Source organism: Pezoporus flaviventris, unplaced genomic scaffold (assembly GCF_033815535.1).
Source record: "Pezoporus flaviventris isolate CSIRO_AGI_PZ_B2104156 unplaced genomic scaffold, CSIRO_AGI_Pfla_v1 ptg000072l, whole genome shotgun sequence".
Lineage (NCBI taxonomy): Eukaryota > Metazoa > Chordata > Aves > Psittaciformes > Psittacidae > Pezoporus > Pezoporus flaviventris.
The window spans coordinates 6,225,165-6,252,994 of record NW_026892620.1 but is presented as its reverse complement, the minus strand read 5'-3'; the positions used below and the strand labels follow the sequence as shown (position 1 = coordinate 6,252,994).

The window sequence follows — 27,830 nt, the reverse complement described above, 5'->3', positions numbered from 1 at the left end:
GAAAGGCAGCTAAGGGGGATTTTACCTATGTGTATAAATACCTGGTGAGGAGAGTAAAGAAGGAAGAGCCAGACCCTTCTCAGTGGTGCTCACTGACAGGACAAGAGCCAATGGGCACAAACTGAAATACAGGGAAGGCTGTTTAAACCTGAGAAAACCTTTTTAAATGTGAAGGTGACAGAGCACTGGACCAGGCTGTCCAGGCAGAATGGAGTCTCTATCCTTGCAGCCCTTCAAAATTCAGCTGGACACAGTGGTCCGGGACAACAGGCTGCAGTTCAGCCTTCTTGAGCAAGGGCTTGAGCAAGGGACTAAATCTTCTCCAGAGGTGCTGTCCAAAGTCAACCATTCTGCAATTCTGCAATCAACTGCACCACTGTGGTCTAATGCATTTATGTGCTAACATGAAATACTTGAAAAACAAATCCTTCCTAGTTTCCCTGGCAGGATTTGGATTCAGACTTCTGTTTCTCTTACAGCAGCTCAGTGAGCATATAAGGACTAGTCTGCTGCTGTGGTTATTTTTACTGTCTTCATCTACTGAACAGAAAACAGATAAATCATGCTAACAAAGATCCGAACATGCTTTTTAAAAACAGCCTTATCAGCTTAGTACTGACTCTTCTCCAAGAACTTCTAAGACCTCCTTAAGCCTAATCCTGCTTTTACTCACAGAAATATTTGCATGATTTCCTTGGAACTGAAAAAGAGCAACTGGAAGACTGCCCATTCAGGCTTAGTTTTATAGTCTGATTTATCAGAAATAAATCCTGGAATATTCTTACTCCAAAGCTTCCAGGATTGACTAAAGTCAGGAAAGAAGGTCCAAGCTGACATTTAACCCTGTTTTTCAACCATTTCAACCCTGTGTTTTAGTTAACACAGTCCTCAGACTAAAGTACATTTCCCTCCAATCCAGCTATGTAAAGACTTTAATGAGACAAATATTTTCAAGTATTTAAAATCAATTTCATTAAATCCTTTATAAATACTTACACAGTTTCTGGCCTTTTAAGACTTAAAATACTGTAATATGTAACAGATACTATATGAGCAACTACATAAAATAAAGACTGATGATCCCACTTGATGAGATAAATACTCATTACCAAACTTAGGGACAAAGTGAGAGTTAAATGCATTTTAGGATGCTAGTGTGCTTTTCCAATATTTACAATATTTTTAAATTATGAGGAACTATTAAAAAAAGAGAAAAATAAACAGTGACTAAAAATATCGAAAAGCTTCTTATGAAATTTTAAAACCAGTTTAATTCCTGAGTATTTCCTGAATAATTCTCTGAGTAATTACTCTTTATTTTAATCTGGTTCTGTATCTATATGGAATACTTGGGAACGTGGGGGAGAATAAATGTATTTTTTCACTAGATGCCATCAATTAAAAAACTGAGCATTCCTCTTTCATTTCCTTCCCTTAGGAATAAAGAAATAATAACAGATTTTCTGCTGAACTATCTCTGTCTACTTTAAAGGAGATAAACGGTTGGTATTGCCTAGGTAATGACACCAAATATGAACAAAGTCCATCAATCTAAAATAGCCTTATTCTCTTACAAGACCTATGTGGTCTGGGACAAAACCCCGAAGGACCATGACTCCATTAATCCTGTAGGTCTTAAGACTCTGTTAGAAATCTGAAGCTGCACAGTGACTTTTTTTCTCCAATAATATTATTTGTTTGAGCTGTATTTATATTTCATTCAACAAGAGCTAAGTGGTATTGCTGATATATCCCTTAAAAGACTCTCAGCAAAGTCAAAGACTGACCTTTGGATATCATTTTACACTAAAAAGAAATCATTTATCTACTTTTCCAAGGAAGGAGGAGGAGAAGGGAAAGAAAAAATGTGATCTTTGTACAACTGGAATCGGTATGGCTATTATCATATCAGATTTCATTACCATGACCACCACCAAAAAAATAACAGTTGATTGTGGGACCACAGAGTCTTTCACAAAAAGCATGAAAAATGTTGTTTGCTGCAAAACAAATTTAATTGAAATTCTGATAGCTTTTGTCTCCTGTTTTGGCTAGTTTGGAATTCATCTCCAAACAAAGGAAACCCTACTGTTTCCTTTTGGGTAGCTCTTACTAGGTGTTTGGGAGGTCACAGGGGGCTGTGGACAGAAACCTGCCTCAGAGAGGTGTCAGAATGCCCATACAGACAGATTAGCCAGCACTTAAACTGTTTGGTCAGAATACAGAAATAACATTTTAATGCAAACCTATTTGGCCACACAAAGAGATTTCTTCCTCCCGGCTGAGCCGTATTTCAGGGCACAATCTATATTGTCCTTTAATGTGTTCTTCCTCAGACAGTTATTGCCCTTTAATTGTAACAGAATGACAAAGTGAAAATATAAAAAGCCTTGTGATTTTTTTCAAACCCAGCTAATGCAAAAGTTTCAGAATGACTGTTTCAATTTTAAAAGCCACAGTACTCTTAAAGCAGTTATCCACAATGCATTGCTACTAGCTAGTATAAACTAGTCAGGGATCAAATATATATATATATTTTTTTTTTTTTTAATTTAAGGCAGAGGCCAATTACATAAGTGGGTCACTTGAGAAAAGTTGACAAAAAACATTTAAGGAAAGCTGCTTATTCAATTTTGCCAATGTCAAAGCCAAAAGGCATCATTAGCTCAGCAAGCTTGGCTAATGGGGTCCAGGCAGAACAAGCAGTTGAGAGGAACCTCTTCTAGGACCATGTATAAACCCATCCCAAGGCTCAGGCCATTCTTTTACAAATTTTGAACAGGTGCAGGCTTCATTGCAGGTGGTTTATTTTTTTAATGCTGATGATGCTAGCCCATAATCTTCATTTTACTTATTCAAAAGAAGGGATGAAGTGAGGAGAGTATGTGCTTGCTTGGCCAAGCTATGTCAGAAGCGTGATGGTGCTCCAAGGCAAGCAGCACTGCTCCCTTCCCTCTGTTGTAGCTTCCTGCAAGCTTCTCTTCCCCAGGGCGCTTCCTCACTGCAAACCCAGGGTACCACAGTGCGCTCTCTGTGCCCTCTGACTAAAGGCCAGGTTTGACTGGGAAGGATTCAGGACAACTCCTGTTCACTCAAAGTAAACATCTCTGGCATATTATATATGCTTATACTATGCTAACACATTTCCCTCCTTCTCTCCCTGCATCTGAGAGAGGCACTGAAGCACTTACACCATGAGCCAAGTACTTGCAGATCAATCCCCAAATACTGAGAAGATACTCATTGCTCATTCCAAGTAATCCACAACAGCAGAAAACTATACTTCATTCCCTAACCATGCAAAGACATAAAAAGACTTTTTAATGCAAACATCAGAGTTGCAAATCTGCACACTCTTCTTGTGCTTAACTTTGCCCTTCACACAGATATTTATATTGTTGGGCATGATGTATTTTCCTTCACACATCTGATTAAAGATTTCCTTAGAGACTTATGATATGTTAGCTAAATGGTCGCATATTTTAGGATAATCTAACATTAATACTTCTGAGATCTCAAGTACATTTGACCTTCTCCAGTTCTGCTGAAAAGAAATCAGGTAACTGTAGGAAAACGAATCTATTAATTTCCCAGGAACAAAAAATTGATGATGGCAAAGAATAGAAAAGCCAGGACACTCTATTACATCATTTAATCACTTCCACAATACCATTCAGTACCATCTTTCCAAGTACTGCTGTTCACAGAATTAACTGTTTTGATTCTGATACTCATATTAAGGAATATTTTGTCAAGAAATGGATTTGATTATTTTTGAATTAAAGTACCACTAAATCTGAAAACAGGTATCTCAGAAACTCATCTACACTTTTACTTTTTTAAAAAAATGTGAATTGTGGAATGAGAAAAGTAGCATCTTTATACACTTAGACCTTGGGAAGTACTGACCAGAAAACATCTCCTGCTATATCTATCATGAATACATTTGGATGATATAAAAATTATGGCTTGAAGAATTCCTGCACAACCACATTTCCCTAAAGGTACACAGGGTTCAGGAAGCTGCTTCATCCTGTGTTATAATTCCTCATCCCAAAATGACTAACCCTAATCTGTTAGGGTGGTGAGGCACTGGAACAGGTTGCCCAGGGAGGTTGTGAATGCTCCATCCCTGGCAGTGTTTTCAAGACCAGGCTGGACGAGGCCTTGGGTGATATGATTTAGCATGAGGTGCCCCTGCCCATGGCAGGGGGGTTGGAACTAGATGATCTGAAGGTCCTTTCCAACCCTAACCATTCTATGATTCTATGAACAGAGACTTCACTGTTTAATACAGCTCCACAAAGCACATACTATTACCTTAGAAAAACAGACCGTGTTTTCAAATAATGGCAAGATGATAAAGGTACATGATGATGCACAAACTATTGAAGGTCTGACAACAGCCTGCCAGCATAAACAGCATGAGATTAGGCTACAGACACAGACATAGTAAGCACTACAAAGATGCTGGGCTCAGTGAACTCTTGTGTCAGGTTTGTTTGATGCCCCTTAGTCAGGGGATCACAAGATCCTAAAACACTTCAAAATCAAAAGCTGGCACATAAAATGCATCATTGCCTTCACTTCATAACACCCTCAGACCCCTCAAAAACCAGCAAATCAAGACAAAACTCAAAACTACCAAAGGGAAGGGAAAGGAAAGTAAAGGGGAAGAGGTAAGGGAAAGGAAAAAGAGGCAGCGGAAGGGGACAACAAAAAGAGGAAAAAGGGAAGGGAAACAGGAAGGGGAAGGGACAGAATCAGAGTTGGTGGGAGACCCAGTACCCCTGTTAAATTACAGTCTGGGAACAGAGATGTATGCAAATGATTTATGGCCTGATTTGCATACATGATTAAGATGTATTATATTACTAGTAGAAATCATAGTAAACTACCAGAACTTGCATCTGACAAGGCTGCACCAGGGTCATGAGCTTTTGAACACAAGCTGCTAAAATCCTACCAGCTCCAGTATCTCTGTAAAATGGTGTCCTAGCTGAGCCCCGGCCTAGTTTTCCCTCTTAGTGTTTCTGAGACCAACATCACTGAGTTCATTGTTTTCTCCCTGAATGATAGAAAAGCATTTTAGCTTTAGGATGGCTGGGTTTTAAGGATTGGGTTTTCTTTGTCCAGCATATTAAAATGCATGGGTAGCCTTGATGCATCTTGGTCAGTATACTAGCAATACAGTGATAGATTAGCCATTTGATTATGCCAGAATGAGCAGGGAACGTAATATCCTAAGGCACTCCAGTATTACTGCAAGGCCAGTGTGATTTCCCAGGCATTAGGCTGAAGGCTGAGAAAGTTCTTTCAACCACACTATACTGTAATCTTCCAGGAAATGCAACGTCTATTATACCTTACTGCTATAATGAAATAATTATACAAAACTAATGAAAATGAGAAATATTTAATAATTCTCTGGGTAAATCCATGACATAGATATGACAGAACTGTCAGGGTATCAGAAAGCTCAATTTGTGCCTATAATTTTCAGGTAATAATTGTAACAGTGCCATTTGTTCCTCTAAAGCTGGTCTGCTGTGAATGTTTTTAAAAGCAGCACTCAATACTGAACACATTTAATTATTAAAGGCAACTATTTGAGCATGGTCATTTTTATGCTATACATTTTCACTGGAATTACACACTATTTCTCAACATCTAATCTTGCAGTTTTTACCCTGGTAAATCTCATTGGATTTCAGTGGGAATTTTGTCAAAGCTAAATGCTGTGTAAGTGGGATCAGGTTTCAATACACCCCTTGACTGAACGGAAAGTGCCTATATTAAGCGATCTATTTGTCAAACTTTAAAAACAAAAAAATGGTGGTTTTTTTCTCTCACAACTGTTACTTAGTAATTTCAGTATTTAATATTTAATGCAGTGAATTCTTAGTTTCTGTGACATACAACTTGTTTTATACACAGTGTGTCTGTGTACCATTATGCATGTAACTGTGAAGTGAGCATTAATTTATATTAAATGCATTTCCATTTCCATTTTAAAAGTACTTGCTCAGAGCACTTGTAAAATTACCATTATTTTTAACTACGAAGTTAAGAAATATTTAGAGACATTACATAAAACAATTATCAGCCCTCCAATTTTCAAGGAGGTGATAGAAATGTGTTCAGGGACAAACTTTTTAGCAGGGTCTGTTGCGACAGGACAAGGAGTAACGTTTTTAAACTAAAAGAGGGTAGATTTAGACTAGATATAAGGAAGAAGCTATTTACAATGAGGGTGGTAAACCACTACAACACGTTGCCCAGAAAGGTGGCAGATGCACCATCCCTGGCAGTGCTCAAGGTCAGGTTGGACCTTGCTCTGAGCAACTTGATCTAGTTGAAGATGTCTCTGCTTATTTCAGGGGGGGTGGAACTAGATGACCTTTAAAGGTCCCTTCCAACTCAAAACTATTCTGTGACTCCATGAAGTAAGATACACCAGGATCGTACTTCTTTGTAACTGCAGAAAAGGCAGAGCAGCGAATCTGTCCATCTCCTGCTGGCCGGTGATCCTTGCTCAAGACTTCAGAAGTCCCCATGGAGCTAAATGAGACCCGCAAGCTCATTTAGTATTTTAACGACAAAACCTAAACTAGTGTAAATCATTGTGGTACTGCTGAGGTCTCAGCTTATGCTAACTCCTGATTCACATCATTAACTTTACACATCATAAGTAATTTGAATCACTAAACACAGTGGCTACCTCCAGACTTGTTTTCAGCTATAAATCCCTGATCAGATTAAAACTCACACAAAGTTTATCTTGCTGGACACAGGCCTGTGTCACACACATTCTTTTTATAAGGCCAGGCCCATGAAAAGAGAGGAAATTCAAGATCATGCTAGTCTAGGTTTTGTCCAAGAACCCTCCTAGCTATTATACAGACATGGCATGTATGGACTGTAGTTAGTCATGCTCAACTAGAACCCACCAGTAACCCTTGTGGGGAAGTTACATGGTCAAAGTTGGCACCAAACTGACTAAAGGTGTTTCCTGTTAGAATCCCTGGATCACTTAAGAGTAACGGCCAGCCATCTCACATAAAATGCCTCAGCTCAGAATGTCCACACCACCTTAATCCTGCTCCTGGTATAAGAGCATTCAAGTGTAAAGCCAATAGCACTGTGAGCAGGAAACATGTCACAGCTTAGCTGCTGTGAGCAGGAAACACATCACAGCTTGGCTGCACACAACTTTCAATGTCAATACAGGACGTAATACATGCACAGGAGAAGCCCTTTACAGGCGCAGAAGTACAATCTAATCTGGTTTACACAAACCAAGCTAAAAAGAGACAGAGGCCCCATGGAAGTCAGGAATAATGTCAAAAATATGCTGACAAGAAAATATTTTCAAAGAAAAAAAACCCCAAACCCATTCACATTCTTTTTAGTATGCTTGTAATGTACAAGACAACACACACAAGAACAATTATATTTAAAGGAATCAACAAATTTTGAACTTACATATGACGTAATAATCTTTGTTCTTCTGAAATTCCAGGCCCCAGAGATTAGGACTGAACTCTTGAAACTTGATGGTAAACTTAACATCTTGATCTGGCTTGGCACAGTTGAGTAGAGGTGTATTGTCCTTCTTAATAGCACAGCTATCTGCTTGGTCTTTATCAACCATGTAGACCTTATAATATTCATACTGGCCAACTGTTTTAGAGTCCACCTTTGGGCATATAATATCCAGTTTGTCTCCTATCTGTGGATATAGTACCAATCCTTGTCCAGGAAGGAATCTGAAACAGGAAAAAAAAAGGAGGGGAAGGATATGGGAGGGAGGCGGGAAAGATATGGGAGGGAGGGGAGGAGGTGGAAACACAGGGACAAAAAAAAAAAGAAAAAAGGGAGGGAGGGAGGGAGGGAGGGAGGGAGGGAGGGAGGGAGGGAGGGAGGAAGAGAAAAAGGGAAAATGTGAGGCACTTGATAAGATCGCATCCAGAATAGTAGCAATTGCAGTGGACAGAAAAGAACAAATACACAGTTTCCAAAACCAAAATGACTGAGGCAAACCAGATCTTAATAATCTGGGCCTGACTCAATGTCAACAAGATGTTTATACAGATCTTGGAAATTACAGATGGATTAAGTCTTCTAATCCTTATCCCAGTTTTGGGAACTCTTATTAGGTTTTATGTCTCTGGCAGGCATTGCTGTTTCTTCCACATTTGGCCATTTACAGCCAACATCTGGTGTTGTACTAGCTACAATCCTGTTTTTCAGCTTTCGTAACATTTCTACTATTCTTGCACATAACTTTGCTATTTTGGACATGGGAGGATGACAAGAATAATTTTTTCAAACCCCCTAAGCAGCCACGTGGGAAGGGAAACAACTTAGACATTAAAATTTAACAACATATTAAGATACTGATTGATATTGCCAGTGGAAAACAAAGGAACGTCAGTCACTCACCAGGATCATGCTTACAGACCTTGGGTAGACAGAGATCTACCTGACCCAAGGATCCCACATGCTTCCGATAAAACACTTTCGCAAGACAGCATGACTGCTATACTTCAATTTCTTCTCTCCAGCTCTACCATCACCATCGTTATTTCTTGTGATGTAAGTGGAACATGCGTGTGCTTTTGCCTTACTGCTGATGAAGACTTCTTATACAAACTGGCAGTGAGCTTTAATGTTTGGCGTTAAGACTCAATATTGTATCTATCCTACTTGTATTAATTAGTAGGCAAACCTCACCACTTCTTCACAAAAGAAAAATATAAATAATTACTTATAATATTGATTTATCCACAAAACGAGAAACCTTGTTCTCACAAGGACAAAAGCCACAGCAGGTCTGTTTGTTTCTCTGTAAGATATATTTGTTCCAATTAAGCCCAAGAAGTGCATGTTTTAGAACTACAGCCAACGTCCTCGAATGCACAGACCTAAAAGACTGACTTTCTTTCCTCTTTCTTCCGCCTGCCAGCCTTTTCAAAGATCTTCCTTAATGGAGAATCGGCCTGAAAAAAACAACTGAAACAACGGCTGCCTAATGAACATCCTTCTCCAACTGCTAGCATTTAAACAGCACAAGTAGTAAATCTAGCTTATTCACAGGCAGCCTTCCTGGAAACTTTAAATTAAGAGTATTAAGGCCCAACCAGAACAAAGCTCTAAGCGCTGATGACCTTCAGTCTCTGGCTTGACTAAAGGAGCCCACCAGCATGTAGTAGTGCTAGGGCAGAACTTACCAAGTTAGAGAAAATGACGATGCAACACCCCAAATTTCGAGTTCATCATTTAAAACTGCTTGCTCCCACACAATGCAAGTTTATGATCTGTGCTAATTGAGCAGGATTATTTTCACTCACAAAGCCTGTGCAAGAATTATATTTGTTGTGAAGCAGCACATAGCAGGACAAAGACATGTAATTACAGATTTAGGGAAAAAGAACAATGAAATGTTATGGCAAGAAAAGGGGCTGTTGATGTATAAATCACTGCACTCTTTTGTGCCATGCAACGTGATTTCCAGACTACAGAAGCTAGGCTTGGCCATTGCTGTTCAAACTGAGAAGCACTGGAGGCAAGGAGAAGCCCCACCTCCTCCTCCAGTTTTTGGACATGCCAAAAGAATGCAGCGACTACCACCTACCAGAATCTGAAATGGTGAAACAAAGGGAAAGGTGGAAAGGCAGGAAGGCATCCTCCTCCAAATCACCAGCCTGGTAAGGGATGACAGACGGAGAGGCTAGCTCTGCAATGATGCCAAGGAAGTGGTGGGAGGAAGACCCCAGCCAGCAAATGTTCCCAAGGGAGCAGCCCAGATCCTGATTCGGGCTCTCCTCGGGGACTGGCTGACCAGGAAAAAGAAAAGGGACAGTTTCTGAGCTAACCTCTATCACCTGTGACTGACTTTACCACCTTATCTTGACCACAGACACATTCTACTTTGCTCCTGCACAGCAGTGTTGTATGAGAAAAATGAAAATTACTTGTATTCCCTCATGTACACGACAGGATAAAGGCTGGTTGCTGTATGATCCCACTGCTCTAAATATTTCTTCTTGCCAGTAATTCTTCTTCACATAATGGGAATATGTAATATGAAACACACAAGATTTCAGAGACCAAATCAATTTAGATTCCCATGCATAACAAATACAAAATCCAAATGACCTAAAAGCTGCCCTGAAAAACAAAAAACACTGATTCTAATTTTAGGTTTTGTGTATATATGTACACGTGTAATGAAGCACCAGTGGCACACATTCCCCAGCGGCATACATTCTGCATGCAAACTCTGAGCACAAACAGGATGCGTTCACAGAGACAGCGTGCCAGGCAACCCTCAGAAACAGCTACCAGAGAAGAAATACACTTGTGTGCCTTGGTTAAGTAGCCAGGAATTGCCCCATAAAAGGTAGAGGACAGAATCACCCCCAACAGACAGCTAAAACTACATTTTATAAGAGCTTTAAACTGATATACTCATTAGACTTTATGGAAGGGGAATAGTCTTGCTATGGCTACAAGTCTGTGCAGTTTTAGAACTAAATTTGGTATATCTCCTTCCACTTGAGTTTCTGAACTTGCAGGATCTAATGTTGATGGGATTAGGAAAGAAAAAAGGCTGAAAATGAAAGGATTAATCTTAGAACTTGATTGTATTCAAATTCTTTCCACAGTTTGCACTTTTGATTGTGATCTCTACAAGAAAGATAGTTTTCCAATTTACTTGCCTTATTTCCTTACGACAATAAAGCACAAATAGGGATGGAGAGAACATAAAATTTTCACCTCATACCTTCCAGTTCAACCACAAAATTTACAGTGGCCGATTAATAGTAGGCATGATTATTACTCCTGCATCTGTGTAGTACTTTTGCTACTATATTTTCATGGAGACTTTAAATAAACCATTTGCTGGGTACTAAGCATTTTCTGAAGTTATTTATTAAATGCCAGGGGGATTAAGACTACAGTTTCATGATCTTAATTTTGAAAATCTTGTATCTGGAAAAAACAAACAAACAAACAAACAAACAACAAACAACCAGTCTTGGCAGAGGTTAACAAAGATTTCAGGATTAATCCTGAATCTTTATTTCTACAAGTACTGAAATATATGTACGTAAGTATTCTGGGGTAGCATCAACACTTACAACATGTTTGCAGGATGGCATCTATAAAAATAAAGTTAATGAACTGCCTTTAAAAGCCTGATAAAAAATCGGAATGCCCCTTCAACTAATTAAAAACTTTTTTTTTTTTTTTTTACACAAACAGAAATATAATACAGATGGAGGAAGAGTTTTCAGAATCCTGAGACTGGTCTTGAGAAGGCGGTGCTGCCTGGGACAGTAACACACTCTTTAAGTAGTCAGGGTAGCAACAGCACTGGAAACATTACTTTCTATAAAAAGCAAACTTTCTGCTTTTCTGCTTTAAATGTTCTTTACTGGGAAACCTACATACCAATATAGGCCCCTGTGCCATAACAGAAACTTAGGAGAAAAGCTTAGAGAGTTCCCAACTCATTTCTCTCAGCAGTCATATATAGCAAAATTAGAGCATTCAAAGAATCTTGCTCATAATTAATAATCCTAGTGCTTAGTGTGAGAAAGGACAGAAATGTACATACAGTAAAAGCTGTACGATGAAATTAATGCACTTTATGTCTGGCACTTTTGGATACAGATGGCATTTTTACTGTCAGCCCAAAATTGGTGTATTGTGGGCGACATTTGACATCTGTGCAAAGCCCATGGAAGTGAATCCCTCCCACGCTGCTTATCATGTCATGCTGCTCATCAAATAACAGCAATATGCAGGGCTCCAAAACCTTCTTAAAAGTATTATATTAGACAAAAAGTCACATGACACATGAACAGAAAATAGGAACTGAGTAGTCCATCCTGCACTACCACCAATGTTACAATAATTCTCTGTACCACGCCTAATTTAAGGCCCAGCAGTTCCTGGCGCTAATGTAGCCTTACTGGTCAAAGTCCTAGAGAAGTTAAATTTCACTCTGAAATTTTACAAAAACCAGAAGTTATATTATGCACAGTTCCCAACTAAATTCCTAAGATTCTAGTTTTTGTTTAGAGGAAATTAGTACATTCGATCTTATTAAACGATAAAGGAGTTTTCCTTAATAATAACCACTCAAAAATGCCTAATTTCATAATAGTAATTTCTAAAAAAAACCCGAAACTTTTATCTGTCAGCACTCTTTTATTCTGAAAATACTCTACCATTCCTTATTACACAGACATTTCTGAAACTGTAAAATTATCAACAGATAGAATTCTTAGAGAAACAAATTCTTAGAGATTTTGTTAATCAGTATTGACTGATGTAACAAATATGTTGTCATGCTTCTTCCAACTTGCAAAACTAGATATATACACACACATACTATAAATATATATATATATGCAGACTTAGCTTTAACTATATCCTGGTAATTATAAAATGAATGCAATTTTAGAAAGCATGTTAGTACTTGTTGTAAGTCTGGGAAAACAGTGCCAAATTTCTGTGTTTTAATATTGTACCTGAACTAATTGGTGTAGGCAGTTAGCTTTAAATTAATGTAACAAAAATAACCCTAAAAATGCGAAAAATCAAGATGCTTCTTACAATGCAGCCTGAAACCTTCTGTTGGGGAATCCTACCCACTTAACTTTATGAAGTTTAACTACTAGCCTGACTATAAAATTATTCATTGAAAAGTTTTATTAAGGAAATGTCATGAATACTGATAACACAGTATGTTAGTCCGTTACTTGTACGAGGGCAAACTGAAACAGAATACAGAATAGCATTCCACATACACGTCCTTACTGTTTACAAGGAATGGTTATAAAACCATATACGCATTCATCATCTGGATTTTGAGAAAGTAACAACGTTCATATTTTGAGTATCATTTTGTCCACAGGTGAAATATTTAAGGAAGGCATAAGTCCTACCAGCTTGACGCAAGGCAAGCGGAAGTTCGAGGAAAAGTTCCTAGTGAGTTCACTGAAGTAGCAGTGGACTAATCACAGGCTGCTGAACAAGATGAAAACCAGTTTATTGCTTTCCAAAACTCTGAACTGAGTAAAAATCAAAAAACACGGACCAGAGCTCTCTGTGAGAGTCCACTGCTCCATACAGAGCTTTCATATTTGTTTCTGTCACATTCAACTTTATATGCAGACACGTCATGTAGATAAGGTATGCACCCAGCTGTAAACCTGAAATGTGTTTTTGCAGAAGCACTTATTTTACAGGACTGAATGGATTAAGCGTGAAGAGGACCAGTAACTGCTGTGGAACAAAAAGCAAAGCAAGTTTCACAAAAAGAAGAACACACCCCCCCCCCCAAAAGATTAATGTGGAATTAATGTGGAGTCTGTCTGAAAATGGGTATGGAGTTTGGTTAAAAGTCTGCTCCTAAGAGAAGTCTCTGCAAAAAATTACCATCGTGTGACACAGCAAGATGACAGACTGGCTTTATACACAGACTAGAAAATGAAACTTTGAAAACAAAAGCACAGCATTTTATATTGCTAAAATCCTTTCAAGTGAGTTTTGGAAGCTGCTTTTCTTTGCCAGTGCAGTATTATTAAATCATTTTAATACTATAACAAAGTTTTATAGAACATTCTAAATAGGGATATATTTTAATTTAAATAAAATTTAAGAAGTTTAATCTGCTGACCTTTATTTCTACATATCATTTTTCCATGCAGTTAATGAAACTATTCATATAAGCAATGGTTACTGGCATTAATAAGACTTGCAGGCTAGAAACTGAATGGAATTAACAGAAATAAATAAACAAATATATTCACATTCATCTCTTCAGATCTTTAGTGGTAAATACCACATTATACAAAGCCAGATTATAAAGTACTATAACACAAGTTGCTAAAGCTGCAGCTCTTGTATTTCTCACTTCCATTGGCATGGAAGAACCTCTATTTGGGGCTTGGGCTCCTCTGTGATAAAACTTGCTGCAAGCCCATAAATGCTTTGAAATAATCCCTTCAAACTGTAGCTAAACTCCATGGTGGGAGTTTGTGATACCTCATTGTCCTCCCCCTTCCTCACCTCCAAAGGAGCCCATCTTCTTTCAGACTACCTGGGGGGGAAAGCTTGCAGAGCACTGAAAAGGGGAATGGTCAAGTGTTTATTTCGTTTTAATCACCACCCTGGACAGAAGGTGGTAGTGGTGCCACCATTCAGTGAATCTCAAGCCGCCATGTGAATGGATGGTCGTTCTTGGTACCTCTTCCTGGACCTATTCTTACTGAAATCAGCTGCAAAACTTTCATTGATTTCAGTAGGGTAAGACAATGCACTATGTTTACAACGGAAATCTTAACTTACACAGGAATGATTCTGCAGCATTATTATGTCTTCTAAAAATTTTAAGTGGACAGGGAACAAGGGGCATGTATGAAATTTTATCTGTTTCATATATTAATTCATTGCACTACCTTTTACAAAATACTAGAGGAAAGCATTTAAAATACAACAAAGGATTTCTAGTAGGCATAAAATAAGGATGAGCTGAAAGTGCATACACTTCTACATTTTATTTGAACAAACCACTTTTTTTTCATGGCCCTGTGAGATTTTACAATCAAATTGTACCATCACGTCACTGTCCTAAAGGCACAGAGCTTCCACTGTATAGAGGGACACTCACAGAAACCGTCCCTCTTCAAACATGGTAGAATATGCTCTAACCGGTCTCCTAGAAAGATGTGTCATGAGTTTCCTTCAACAAATAACTCGTGCGCTGCTGTTGCAAAGATACAGGCAGTCACTTTTTTTCTCCATTCAGCTTATGGCCTGCTGCAAGCCTAAAGATGCCTTGCACTTGAGAGAGCACAAAACCTGCAGCTAAGACATGGTATCTGGCAAAAACCATACCCCTTTCACCTTTCATGCATATGGAAGGTCACCTGCAACCCGGCACCAAATACATCTATCTTATCGGAGGCACTCTCTCTAAAAGAAAATCTGGTACCTTAAGAGCTGTGATGTACGAGGTTGTGGATGTGATCTCATTCTGTGGAAAAATAAGCCAAAGGAGGTGCCGCAGCCTCTACTTCAGGACTACCTCAATCTGGGCTCTACCAGAGGTAGCTGACTGCAATTCCTGTCCAGGAGATTCACGACATCTCGGGGTGACCACAGACCCCCTTTCCCCATGTCCCCCCATGAAGCAGAGGCAGCATCCTGGCTTCAACCCCCCTGCGTGCAGCTGCCAGAATAGTTTTGCTGTAAGACAGCAGATCTGTTTCAACTGGACACCATCTCTGCCTGCAAGAGATGATTTAGCTTTTTCTGGAAAGTTGCCCTTTCCCTCACTGCTTGGCTCGCACTTGCAGTACAAGGCAAAACCCCCACTTACACAACTAAAACCTTCAGACCAACTTGGGCTTTACCCCTCTCCCTAACATGAATCCAAGGTGCGAAAATGAATGCATGGTTTTTCCTCATGTAAAAAGGAAGCATGCTTTCCTCTGCCTTAAAAAACTTGAGAGCAAACACCTATCTTTTTGGGCTTCTTCTCCACAATGGGAAACAAGATCTGGGCTTTTTGCAGAACATCCAGCCTGGCTTAGAACATTTACCACATGGGCAAGGCTTGAAACACTGGAAAGAGGCATGATTTGATTTTTTTACTAAAGTTGACAAAGGAATATTTTATTAAAAAAAATACACATTTTATATTCAGTTTTCATATATGACCTCCACACAAAGCACTATTAATAGCAATTAACTTTTTGTGTTACTGTGGAGAAAGCAATTACCGCTCAGCTAAAAGTACTTAAAGCACTAGAGAATTCTGATCCATTTACTAAATCAATTCTGGTTACCACAAAAGAACTGCTAATGTGCTTCAGGACAGTTCTCTAACTAAGAGGAGGAAAAAAACAAACAAAAAAGGGCATGGATATGAGCAGTGTTCTATTTTTAAGTGTATTATATTAACATTTCATCAGCATTTACAGAAATATGAACCCTCCAACAGCACTGGACTTACTGAGCTTCCGCAAACAGAGAATCACTCCTCAAATCACTGCACTCTCTCATGCACAACCACAGAAACACACAGAGGCACATTCTCCTTTTTACTGCATTTTGTCAGAAATATGCTTTCTACATAGAGTTTAAAAACTGCAAGTGGCTGCAGTGAAGAGTAGCAGCCAATCTGTATAAATGGATTATTCTGAGGAATTTCTGAAAGAGAAAACACTCAGTAAGTGCATTGTCATTAGCTGCTCTTTCTAGTTACCTCTTGACAAATGATGCTTGTGGGTCTGGATGAGAGCCCAACTCTTGACCCATGCCACCACAACACACTTTAGTACTTAAAACTGAAACCCCTAGTGCCTCAGCATTCTTTTCATATTGGTTTTGTTGCTTTTTCTTCTTCCAGAAAAGTGGTGCTGTTAATGCACAACATGAGAACCAGACATGATTAGCAAATTCGGAATTCTTTCAGAAGTGCTTCGTACAGCTATGTCCTAAATATATCTGAGGAAAGCCTTTGATTCCTTCCAAATATGTAGCACGTTTCAGGACTGAGTTAAAAGGACAGGACATGGAAATGCACACAGCAAACACTGTTCCCACAATGCCTGACAATAAGCTTCGGCCACATTTATAAGTCTTTCCCAAATGCAGGATATTCATGTGATTATTTTAAATGCAGGAGATTATAAACTTATTGAGAAATGCAACTTTTGCCACAAAAGATACCTTCCAAAAATAAACATTGTTTGGACAGCACTTTACTGCCCCCTTTTGCACTTTAACATTAGAACAGGTTTCAACATGAATATACCTCTGAGAAACACTGAAGATCTGGAGTAAAACGACAGTGCAGCATGTTTACATACTAGTAGACTACCAGCATTGCTTTGGGGACATCTTCCACTTGCCTACACAGTAAACAAATGAAGCATCCAGCTTTCATTGTCCCTAATCTTCCAGGGAAGAGATCAGTAATGGATGGTTTAAATTACTGTCTTCCATTTTCATCTGCATGTATATGGGCAACTGGTAAAGAAGGGGATATTGCTCATTAACACTAGCTGTCTCTCCAGCACAATTTCCTAAAGCAAAGATCATCTGCAATTTGAATTTGGCTTTATTCATCAGGAAGAAAGAATGACAAAGGACTTTCCAGTCTGAGGTCACCCATGTGTTAGCAATCCCTCAACCGAAAGGATGGGTGTATCCTTCAGAAGAACACTTCACCAACTGGCAGGCAAGAGTATTTTCATGAAAAGTGAAGACAAGAAGCCCAGACATTCAAATACCCTGCAAGCCTACAGGCGTAAACCCGTTCTGCAACTCCATGCTGCAATTACAGTGAGTACAGAATCCATGTATGTCTGTGTGTGTCCACATATATCTACAAAAGGTAATAAATCTATAATCTAGTGGCCAGTTATTTACAAAATACTAATTCATTATGACAGAACCAGAGGGGGACCTGTCCTGCCCCAATCCTCAGCTTCCATTCGACAAAGTCCATGTGCTGCTGTGTACACTTATATTTAAACTTAATCCATTTTCCTCTGTCATCCTACAATTACAATACAAGTCACAATAATATTAAATTTCACTGCCTACAGCATTGCACAATTGAACCATTACTGTAATGAAAACTGACTCCCTTTGATATCAACACTGGTGTTTTCTCTCATTTGCCAGCCATGAAATACAGGAAGAGACCAATGCTGTTTTAATTAAAGAATTGTTGTTCAAAATATGCTACTGGGAATATTAAAGTAGCTCTTTGCTCTCGCAGCAAAGATAATCAGGTATTTATATGGTTTGGATTTGGGGAAAAAAAAACCAGACAAATGAAAAACAAAGATAGATCTGCCATGAATTCAGCGTAACACAAAACCAGTGCTCTACTTAACTTGTGCTCACAGAGGCGGGGTGTGCCAAACCCAAGAAAGATTTTGCTTTATTGAAAAGATGCAGAGCAGTAGTTAGCACAGAACAGAAAGTCAAACCAAATCATGTGTGCTTCTTACACAAGTCACTAATGTCTTCCCTTTTAGAAAGCTAACAGAGAGCAGCTGGCATTTGCCAAAGAACTACTTCTTAAAAGGGGCACAGTAAATCGCAAGAAAGAAACAGTAAAACCAGCCTGTATTATTGCTGTGCTATTCTGTGCTCTTCCCTGCCATTCCTATTGCAAAAGCAAATATCTTATGTCCACCACAGTACAGGGATACCAACCAAAGTCTGCAGTCTTCCTCCTCTTAAGTTCAATTTATTTGTACCCATAGTCTTATTCCAAGACATGCTCCAAGCAAAGTCTACAAAAGAGGGTGGGGGCTGTCTTGTTACTTGATGAGGCACTAATAATTGGTGATTGTATCTCAAATTCAATCAAAAAAAAAAATCAGCTGCTTTGCAGTTGCTAGAAAACATAGTATTGCATACCATTTACTTATTGCATAGGCAAACACTGGAAGTAGAACAAGTTGTTAACTCACAACTTTTAGGAAAAGTTATGTCAAAGCAGTAACAGCACTGTAAGGCAAACCAAACCTATTTTGGCAAATCATTGTTACACGAAGGCTTCAGGATCCAGTTGGAACCCTCTATCATTCCTATACTGCATCCTTTTCCTCTTTGTATTTAAATGATGGGTTTGGGGTGAGAGAAAATAACCTTGAGCAAAAATCCAAATGGGAGATCTACAACCAGTCTGCACCTGCATCTCACATTAAACGCCAAGATTCAGCCACCTGCAAGAGTGGAGATCCTACTTTTTCACATTAAATACCAACTTTTCCAAAGTTTGACCAACCCCCAGAACCAGAATAAAACTTGGTGGCTGCTGCCACCGCCAAAGTAGCAGCAGTATCTGTCCTATCAAGAACCAGCTTTTGGCCCACTGCAGGTCCGAACCTCTCAAATTAAACTAAACTGACACTCGAGTAGTTTAAAATCCTCCTGTAAAGGTCCAGAAGTGCATTCAACACTAGATCAGACATCCCTACCCCGCGTGGAAGAGTCAATCAGACAGGTACAGCAGATGGCTGCGAACAGCTGGAGCTCCAGCCACACAATTTTACCACACTGGAGATCCAGACACTCCATTTTAACCTGCTGCCCAGTGCCTGTGAGATACTGGCATTTTGTTCGGGCTACTGTAAGGAGGTTCAGCCTGTGCACCTGCTGCAAACTGAGTTGTCTCTCAGAAGGGTAACCTGGTCTCTTGGGAACAGCCGGGTCACTCTCAGCTGTTGGTCACCAGTGGAAATGTGCTGTTGACATCACACTGAACTACAAGCAAAAGCACAGAAAACTCAGTTCCAGCAGAGCTACTGGTGCAGTCAGACCTTCAGGACATGCTTGAGCTGTCCCAGCCAATGCAAGGGATCACCACTGGAATGGATACACTGGCTACTGGCAAGTTACGTGAAAATAAGCTACTGGCGAGTTACGTGAAAATTAAGACTTTAAAAATGCAGACACGGCTGTAGCTTCTGACAGAATTCTCTTTTATATATAAATATATAAAAAAATACATAATGAAGCTTCAGAGAGATCTGTATTTGTCCAACCCCCAAAAGCCTTTTCACTCTGGCCTTGGTTCAAGACAGCTCATGCTTAAATTCGTTCCACTTCAGCAAAAATATTCAGCATTCAGCACATGCTCAACATGAATTTTTCTGAATAAGGACAGTTTCCTGAGTCAGGCCTTAGGAGCATAGTGCAGTCTTGTTTGCCGCGTTGTCACACATAGATCCACGGAATGGAAAAGGCCACAATAAGCAATAAATGGATTAAGATTATTCAGCTTTTTCTTCAGAAAGTGCCTAAAAACTGTTTGATAGAAGGAACAATTACCACTAAAAAATGTATCTTCTAAAATATTTATCACACAGACTAGTAATCCCGTCTGCCAACATAACCTTCCTGTTCAATTAATATATATTGCTTGGAAATACCTTGGAAAAAGAAACCCGCCAAAAACCTAAAGGTCAAATGTCACGCAGTGATTAAGCTAGACTGCTTCTGAACTAAACTGAAATTAATTAAACATGAAGAAAGCAAATGAAGTATGGGCAGTGAATGCTATGGGACTGCAACTCCTCGAAAGGAGCCAAGATGTTCCAACTCCAAATTTACACTTTTATCCAGCCAGGTATAGAAACCAACTGCTGCTCAGGCAGTAGGTAAGCAGATGGCAAGCACCAGCACAAAAACGAAAATGTGAAACCATGCACCAGTTGAAGAGTCAGAAGTGCAGTTATGTGTGCTTTCACCAGCACTCACTGCATAGGTTCCTTAAACAAACTGCTTCAAACTTGCAGAACATCAAAAGCCAGATGGGTCTTCCTGAATGAATCCACAGGCAAGGAGCCAGGATTCCTGTATGCTGCAGAAATAGGCCTGGATTTGATTTGAGCCTTCTTAGCTTTGACAGGCTGGAGTCTGGCAGAACTCCCAATCCAAAATAAAACAGCATTCAACTGTGACTGGGCTCTAACTAATAATAACAACAGTAATAATAAATTTTAGACTTCTCTTATTGGGTTTAACATGCACTGTCCTTTATAGTGCATTGTTCACCTTTCCCACTGCTGTTCTTTGCTTTGGGTACCTAGGCGAATGCACTTTTCAAACAAAAACTAACAAAATGGTGAGAAGTAGTTTGCAGCATCACAGATTTTTCAGGCTAAGGTATCATTCCACCATCAAACCTATCTGTGGAAGACAAAGTATAGAATTTCTCATTTTCTGTTGACATGTGTAAAACCTGATTATGTTTTAAAGCGTACACAGATCTGAATCCTACTATGTAAAGTTTTGTAAATCCTATTTCAGCCATCAACCATGAGACATTTAAAAAGAACACCATCTTATACATATGCCATACATCGGGAATGTTTCACCTAGCAACATAATCCTCTACCAGCCTTTATATTTTCTGGCTTGGAATCTACATTTAAAACCAGAAAAAAAGCATAGACTATTACATCAAAGTTTAAATCAGCTGCATTATAATTACCATGCTGATACTGCAATAAACACTGGGTGCTGGCTGGCCAGGACTGCCAAAAAAGATAGAGGTCCTGCCCTTATTTGCTGTCTTTTGACAATGTATATAATCACATCAAAGGAAAGTTCTCTGCACAGTTAACAACGGGGGGGAAAAAAAAAAAAAAAAGAAAAGAAAAATAATTTGGATGTTTGGATGTTCTCTTTCTTGAATGATGATAAATTTTGCTTATTATAAGAAAATGTAAATTTTGCCTACAATGAAAAAAACATTTATAATGTAAACCCCTTGAGGGCTAATGTAATAACGAAATCACTGGAGGTATTTTCATGGGAGTTGAACAGCAGCTAGACAGAAGCCCTGAACACATTTATCTACTCACAACTAGAAATACAAAATAGTAAGTGCCATTTTCAAACACGGAATTTAGAATTACCTGTTGTAATTCTGCACTGAAGGCTGTTAGAAGACTTCTGAAAATCTGGCTAAGACCAAACAATTGAATTTCTAAGCACAAAAAAATAATTGAAACTGACACTGAAGACACTTCGAGTTCAGGGAATTCCTGTGTGTATCCTCATAGTTTCAGGTTTTTAGATCTCCCTGACCTTGGGGAGGGAGGAGGAGCACCTGCAAAACTGCTTTTTGTTCTGCCATGTTGTTTCCATACTTGGCTTCCAGAAGCTGGCTGGAGTGCGATGTGCTTGTTTTCCCAAAGCCTCTCCACTGTTTGGTGTTTGTGGTTGGGTGGTTTTGGGGGGAGTGTTCCCCCAGTTAGGGAACAGAAGTGCAAACTCCCTGTGTTCTAAGCACAACTTTGGGCTGATGTAGGTCGGGGAGCAGTACTTCGGAGAGACAGAGGGGCGCCTGCTGGGAGGGGTAGTCAAAAAAGAACCACCGGCTCTTTCCCTTGCCTCACCAAACCTACCGAGCCTCCTCGCGAACGTTCCTGAAATGTGACATGACAGGCAGGTTCGAAAGCTAAATGTTGGATAATGGTGGGCAAACAAAGGACATGGGTTTTTGCATTATTTCTTTAATTACTTTAACCCTTGTTCGAGCAGAAAGCACAAGGCCAGAGCAATTCAGCTTCTCCCTTTGTCATTTGCCTGCCATAAATATGCACCAGTCTGCATTTGAAAAGCTGAAGGAGGCCGCAAGCTTGCTGGACATTTATCATGCTCTGTTCCCTGTTAACAAGCAAATACTTTAGTTGAATGGCCCATTAACAATCATTGTCAAATGCAGAATGCAAGGTGCTTGGATGTGACCGGCCTGTAAATTAGATGAGGGTGCCCCCGCGCTTTGGAGAATTTCAGCAAATGAATTGGATCTTTTGATATACATTTGTGAAGGTTAAGCTGCAGGAGAGGAAACCTATCTGAGCACTTCAGGCCACGTATACTCTGACAATCTGCTCAGTTCCCTATATGCACTTGTTTATTTTTCATCTGTTAAATCCCATCAGCATCAGCAGCTTGACAGTTTTGGTCTTGGAGTTTCCTTCTCAGAATTGTGAAGCTTTCAGCTTACTATGGGGTAGAATAAGAATGATAAAATTCAAGCATGTAATTAACATCTTTATATATATATACATATATATTTATATATATTAAAAAATCCACACCAAAAAAAAAAAAAAAAGAATCAACCGACCAGAAATTTTAACAGTGTCCCAATCACTGCCAAACGAACAGCATGAATTCCATTTTGCCGAGCTCATCCCAAGCTCATTCCCAGTAAAGGAAGACACAACTGTTATTGTAGGCTTCAGTGTTTTTTCCACTTATGTCTAGACTCTGCCTAACAAATGCAGAGTGCTTCCCCCCCCCCCAGCAGACAAATGAGCAGGCAATAAAGTAAATATTCCTCATTTGAATCGTGCCCCTGATTTGCAATGTAATGCTGACTTTAAGTTGTGGGTGGTTACGGTTGTCAGTTGGGTAAAAAAGCAAGTCTTAACTGTTAGAAAGCTCTGTAAGAGAAAAGGTAAGGAAAATAACCCAAGTCGTTGCACTAAGAGTGGTGTTTTACTACCTTTACAGCTGCAGATCGCTTAAAATAAATGACAAAACAAAGGCTAAATTGTCTGCTGGCTGAATTCGAGGGGCAAACAGCAAACTCATCCCAATGATTTTCAGCTGGGGATGGGGGAGTAGGCAGATGCTTATCTCCTTCATTTCTAGATTTCAGCCTGCCTTTCGGAAATAAATAACCACCTCGAGACTAAGCCAAATCAATTTTGTTATCTGCAGCTTTATTGGTAAACAGGAATGGATGCTGGTTTGCTTGTGGGGGTTCTTTTCCCTTTATATTTTTTGCAGGATGGGAAACACAAGAGATGCTGAAGTATCACCTGTCCAAGGCACAGACAATGCAGTGTGTTTATCTTTGGCTGCTCCCATGGAGTGTGAGACGCAGACCACAGCCTGAAACACAGCTGAAATCAAAAGCTCTGTGTTTTCCTTCCAGATAACCCCAGTCCTACCTATCCCCTCAGCTTTCTGTTCCTTGCCAGCATGCTCCTGCCCCAAGCCCAAATAGATTAAGGCAACAAACCCCAAGCGCAGCTAATTCTTCCGAAGGGCTGCTGCTAGGGCAGGAGTTAAAAAGGAAAATCTTCCCCACCCAACAACTGCAGCCATCTCAAGTTTTAATCGGCCCCCACCTCGGCAGAAAGCAGTAAATGAAATCTATCTTTACCATATTATACACCACCAATGAGCAAGAACTGAGCAGCTTTTCTTTGCTGCTTTAACCATCCCAAGCCACAAGTAGGCCTTTCATACTTCTTAATCCCGGCCCCCAAGTTTTGCGCGGTTCTCACATAATACCTTACAGCCCGGAGCAAGGTCCTTAGTTTATAACACCCCTTTCAGAGACGTGTCATTTCTAACATCAAGCTAATCTATATGTTGCCATGGCATCACCCTTTATCTGCCTTTACATCTTATGAACTGCATGGATTTACCACATTATTTTTATCTGAAAGACAGAAAATGGTGGTTTTATTGCCATACAATCAGATTACTGCTGCTAGTTTCTCTATGCCTTTTTACCATACTTCAATCAAAAGGGATCAGTTTCTTTATACTCTGCCCTTGATTTACATTACATCTGTAAAGACCTAGTCTGGGTTGTAATCCCCTTATTAACTATGACCAGGGTTGATTTGCCTAAAAATAAAAGCAAATTGTGTCAGACCTTTTCACTTTGTTTTTGATTCGGAACTACAAAATGGATTACTAAAGAAATCTTCAGAGTTCACACGGCCGGTATAGTACTGAATTTAAAATGAGAATTAAACAAGTTAAACATGGGAGCTGTGTCAACGGTTTACATTTTCCATCATGGGAGAAAGACTGAACTGCGTTTGTCTTTGTGTTCTCTGGCTTTAAGGAGACAATGAAGCCACAGGAGTTTTTCCAAGCTCTTCTAACACTGTCCATTTGCGATCCTCCCTGCCTCTGCTTTTCATGAAACTCCCCCCCCCCGCCCCAAACTCTTCTCCCTTCCTGCTCCCTCTCCGCCCCCCGAAAAACCTCTCCTTGCTCAAGACAGCGGTGGTCTGGTTAAAAGTCTATGTTCTATGGCACTGCATATTTTAATCAAAATATTTGAAGCAGTTTAACATTCCTATTTAAGTTTCCACAACTCCTCACAAAGAATGAGCTCATAACCAAATCCATGTAGATGTATGATAAATGGACCAGAAAAACAGGTTTCTTTATGTCAGCAGCCAAGGCAGGCAGACATTAGGCACACATGAATAACATTTTAATCACTATCTTTTCCTCAGAAGAACACTTTCTTCTCATTTGCAACAAGCAGTTTCAAGTACTGCAGGTTTGCACGACACATAAAGACCAAGTCCTCCAAAAAAAGAGAAGAAAAAGCTCCCAGAACACAACCCAGGTCCTGGCTGCTGCACAGGGTAGACAGGTCTGTCCGTGCTGGCATGTCACAGCAGTCACCTCAGGTCCTTGGCTGAATTTGAGACGATGCTGAGTGTCACATCTAAAGCAATGTGATCTCCTTACAATAAAACAGGGAAGAGAAGATTAAAAAGAAAAGGAGGGAGGCATTCCTGTGTGTGGGAAGAGGGAGAACTTCAGTGATTTTAGCTTGACTTTTAGTCACTGCCTTTCTAAAGGCAATTACTTCATTAAACAAAGTGAAATAACATAGCACAGCTTACAGATAACACACTTTAAGATAATTACTATAAATAATATAGCACTTATACTCCACATATTAAAAGGCTGGGGCAAATAACCAGCTGAAGAATTTGGCCTTCAGTTTCTTCTGAATTCATGTTGCTAATTCACTTGTGCTTCGGAGACCTGGCTATGAATGCCAGAGATATCAAATGGACTGGAAGCCACCACTTGCTCCTTGTGTTAGCATGCCAAGTGTCAACAGCTACGTTTTGGGTACAATTTAGGAGCATGTGTTTAAATCATTTTACCCTTCCACTCCTGATTCTTCAGCTTGAAGCTGTAATTGCTGAGGTTAGAAAGTGTGGTCCCATAACACAGGACTTCCAAATAAATTCTTGTCTCAGTGAGAGGCTCCCAAACATGTTGTGAGCTATCGCTTTAGCAAGTTCTTTGTGCTCCGGTTGGCTCGCCTGTCCTGTGAAACAACGGCTGTCCATTACCTACAGTTTATCATCCTGACAAAATGTGAGGAATGTGGATGTGAAAGCACTAACAATTCCACCCCTGGTGCTTTCTCCTTTTTTTCCCCCCTGTGTATTAAAACCGACAAGATTAACCCAAATGCAAACTGCAGAGCATAGTTCAAGGGGCTATTCAATCAGTAGCGAATATGCATTTGTTTACCTACAATACTAATAATTTCAGATACAATGAGAAGCAGACTAGTCTATATGCTACTGAATAGAACATCTAACAGGGTCATCAGTTGTAGTTTATCAGTTTCTGATATGTTAGCATTCATTCAGAGCAGGCTGTGAAATATCCCATCTATAACTGGTTATCAGAGAGAGAGAAAAACAGCTATATCATCTAACTTCATCAGTGTCAAAGGCACCACTTGTGAGGATTACCTTCCACATGCCACTAAGGACAATGAACTGCTTTGCTCACGGGCCTGTAGCACCCAGGGAAACCGCCACACTTCAGGAATGTTATTTTGAATGAGATGTCTCTACCTTTTGCCTAAAAGGAGGCTTGTAACATCATGTGCTGTCCTGTGTGTCAGAGGCTGTGCCTGAGCCCGTGCCTGAGCCCTTGGAAGGTGAAACTGAGGTAATCCATGCTATCTATATACATTGTTTGTCTTGGCAGAAACAGCACAGGCAGAAAGTCCCCCATTAAAAAGTGTCAACAGGAGTTAGGTCCACAGAGTAATTTTTCTCTGTGTTGTTTTCAAGATCGTGAGATCTAAGGTTCTTCAAATGGTAAGTCCATAAAGTCTACCAGAACCATCTGCAACGATGCTTAATCTCCCAAGCAATAAAGTTCACAGGTGTAATTATTTCATGTGTCACATCTTGCAGTATCAAGACAATAAAAGCAGATCCCTAAAAAGGGAGAGAGGGGGCAACGAGAAAGGGAGCTTTGTGTTTGAATAGTGACTGTGTGCTCTCCATCTAGCCACCTGCCAGAAATTATAACCTCTAGACTTCAGTGCAAAACCAATTCAGTTTATACATTCACCTTAACCTGAAATTTATTATTTCATACTTTATATTAACCTAACAACTTCTCCCAGCATTTAATTGCCTACCTGTTCAGCAGATTTATGTGCTGAGGCTTTCAATAGAGTTAAATGCACAGCTTCCCTGAATAAATTAACCAGCACCAAAGATAGTTATTATTTCAAACCTAGAAAGGAGCTTTATTATTATGCTATGCCAAAATCCCTTCAGCAGCTTGCTTCTCAGGCTAACATTCAGCCTGAATCCAGAGTGAGGACAACCTCATCTAAGGAGAAATTATTCCCTATCCTTCAGGCAAACAATTGTGACAAGAATTAGTAAGAAATCCTGCTCTGAGAAGTGGAGCTGTCTCACCGGCAGCAGTATCAGCAATGTATTTCTAAGCTTCCCCAAACGACGGGCCTCCAAGTGGCCTATAAATCACTACCCCCAGCAATTGAAAAGACTAATTTTAATAGTGTACTTCTTCACTGTGGTGATTAAGCCTCAATGAATCACTCAAGAAAACCCAATTACATCAGCAACACAACCTATTTTTAAGCGTGCATGTATTTAAGTTGAAAAAGTAATTAGATATTATCATTAGATCTACCATTAGCAACATTCAAGCTTTTTTTTTTTTAAATCAAATAGTTTAGAATTAGCCAAATGGAAGCACAATTTGTATTTGATAAAGGAAGCATATCCCCGGGCTCCATAAGATGGGCTGAATTCAGCTGCTGGGATACTTTCATTTCTCTGATGGCTAATAAAAAGCTACCAAGGTAAGCTTAAAAAAAAAAAATAAAAAAAAATAAAAAAAGGAAAGCACGTTGGAGTTGGCTGAGGCGAGGAAGCAGCAGCGGGCTCGGGCTCTTCTGCATTGGAAGAGTGACCTCTGTAGGCATAAACCCATCAAGGGCCGGAATACAAAAGCCTTCCCCGTTCCTCCCAGGCTGAGCTCAGCCTGTTTTCCACTAGGCACAGTAGGCCCTCTAATGCAATGCAATCCCGGGTTGTAGCCTTTGACTTTGGAGAACTCAAACAGCATTATACAGCCCGCTTTATCACCGGCCAGATCCCTTTATTCTTAGATATGTCGTACCTTTCTTAAGCCAAAGAAAGGCTTAG

General features: G+C 39.7%; 1 protein-coding gene across 1 annotated transcript in view; it reads right to left on the bottom strand.

The window, feature by feature from the left end:
• EFNB2 (ephrin B2) overlaps positions 1-27,830 on the bottom strand; it is a 43,962-nt gene that overhangs the window by 13,629 nt on the left and 2,503 nt on the right. The window contains exon 2 of the mRNA XM_061472797.1: positions 7,486-7,769. Within this exon, the coding sequence (XP_061328781.1) occupies positions 7,486-7,769 (284 nt within the window). The remainder of the gene's footprint in view (positions 1-7,485; positions 7,770-27,830) is intronic.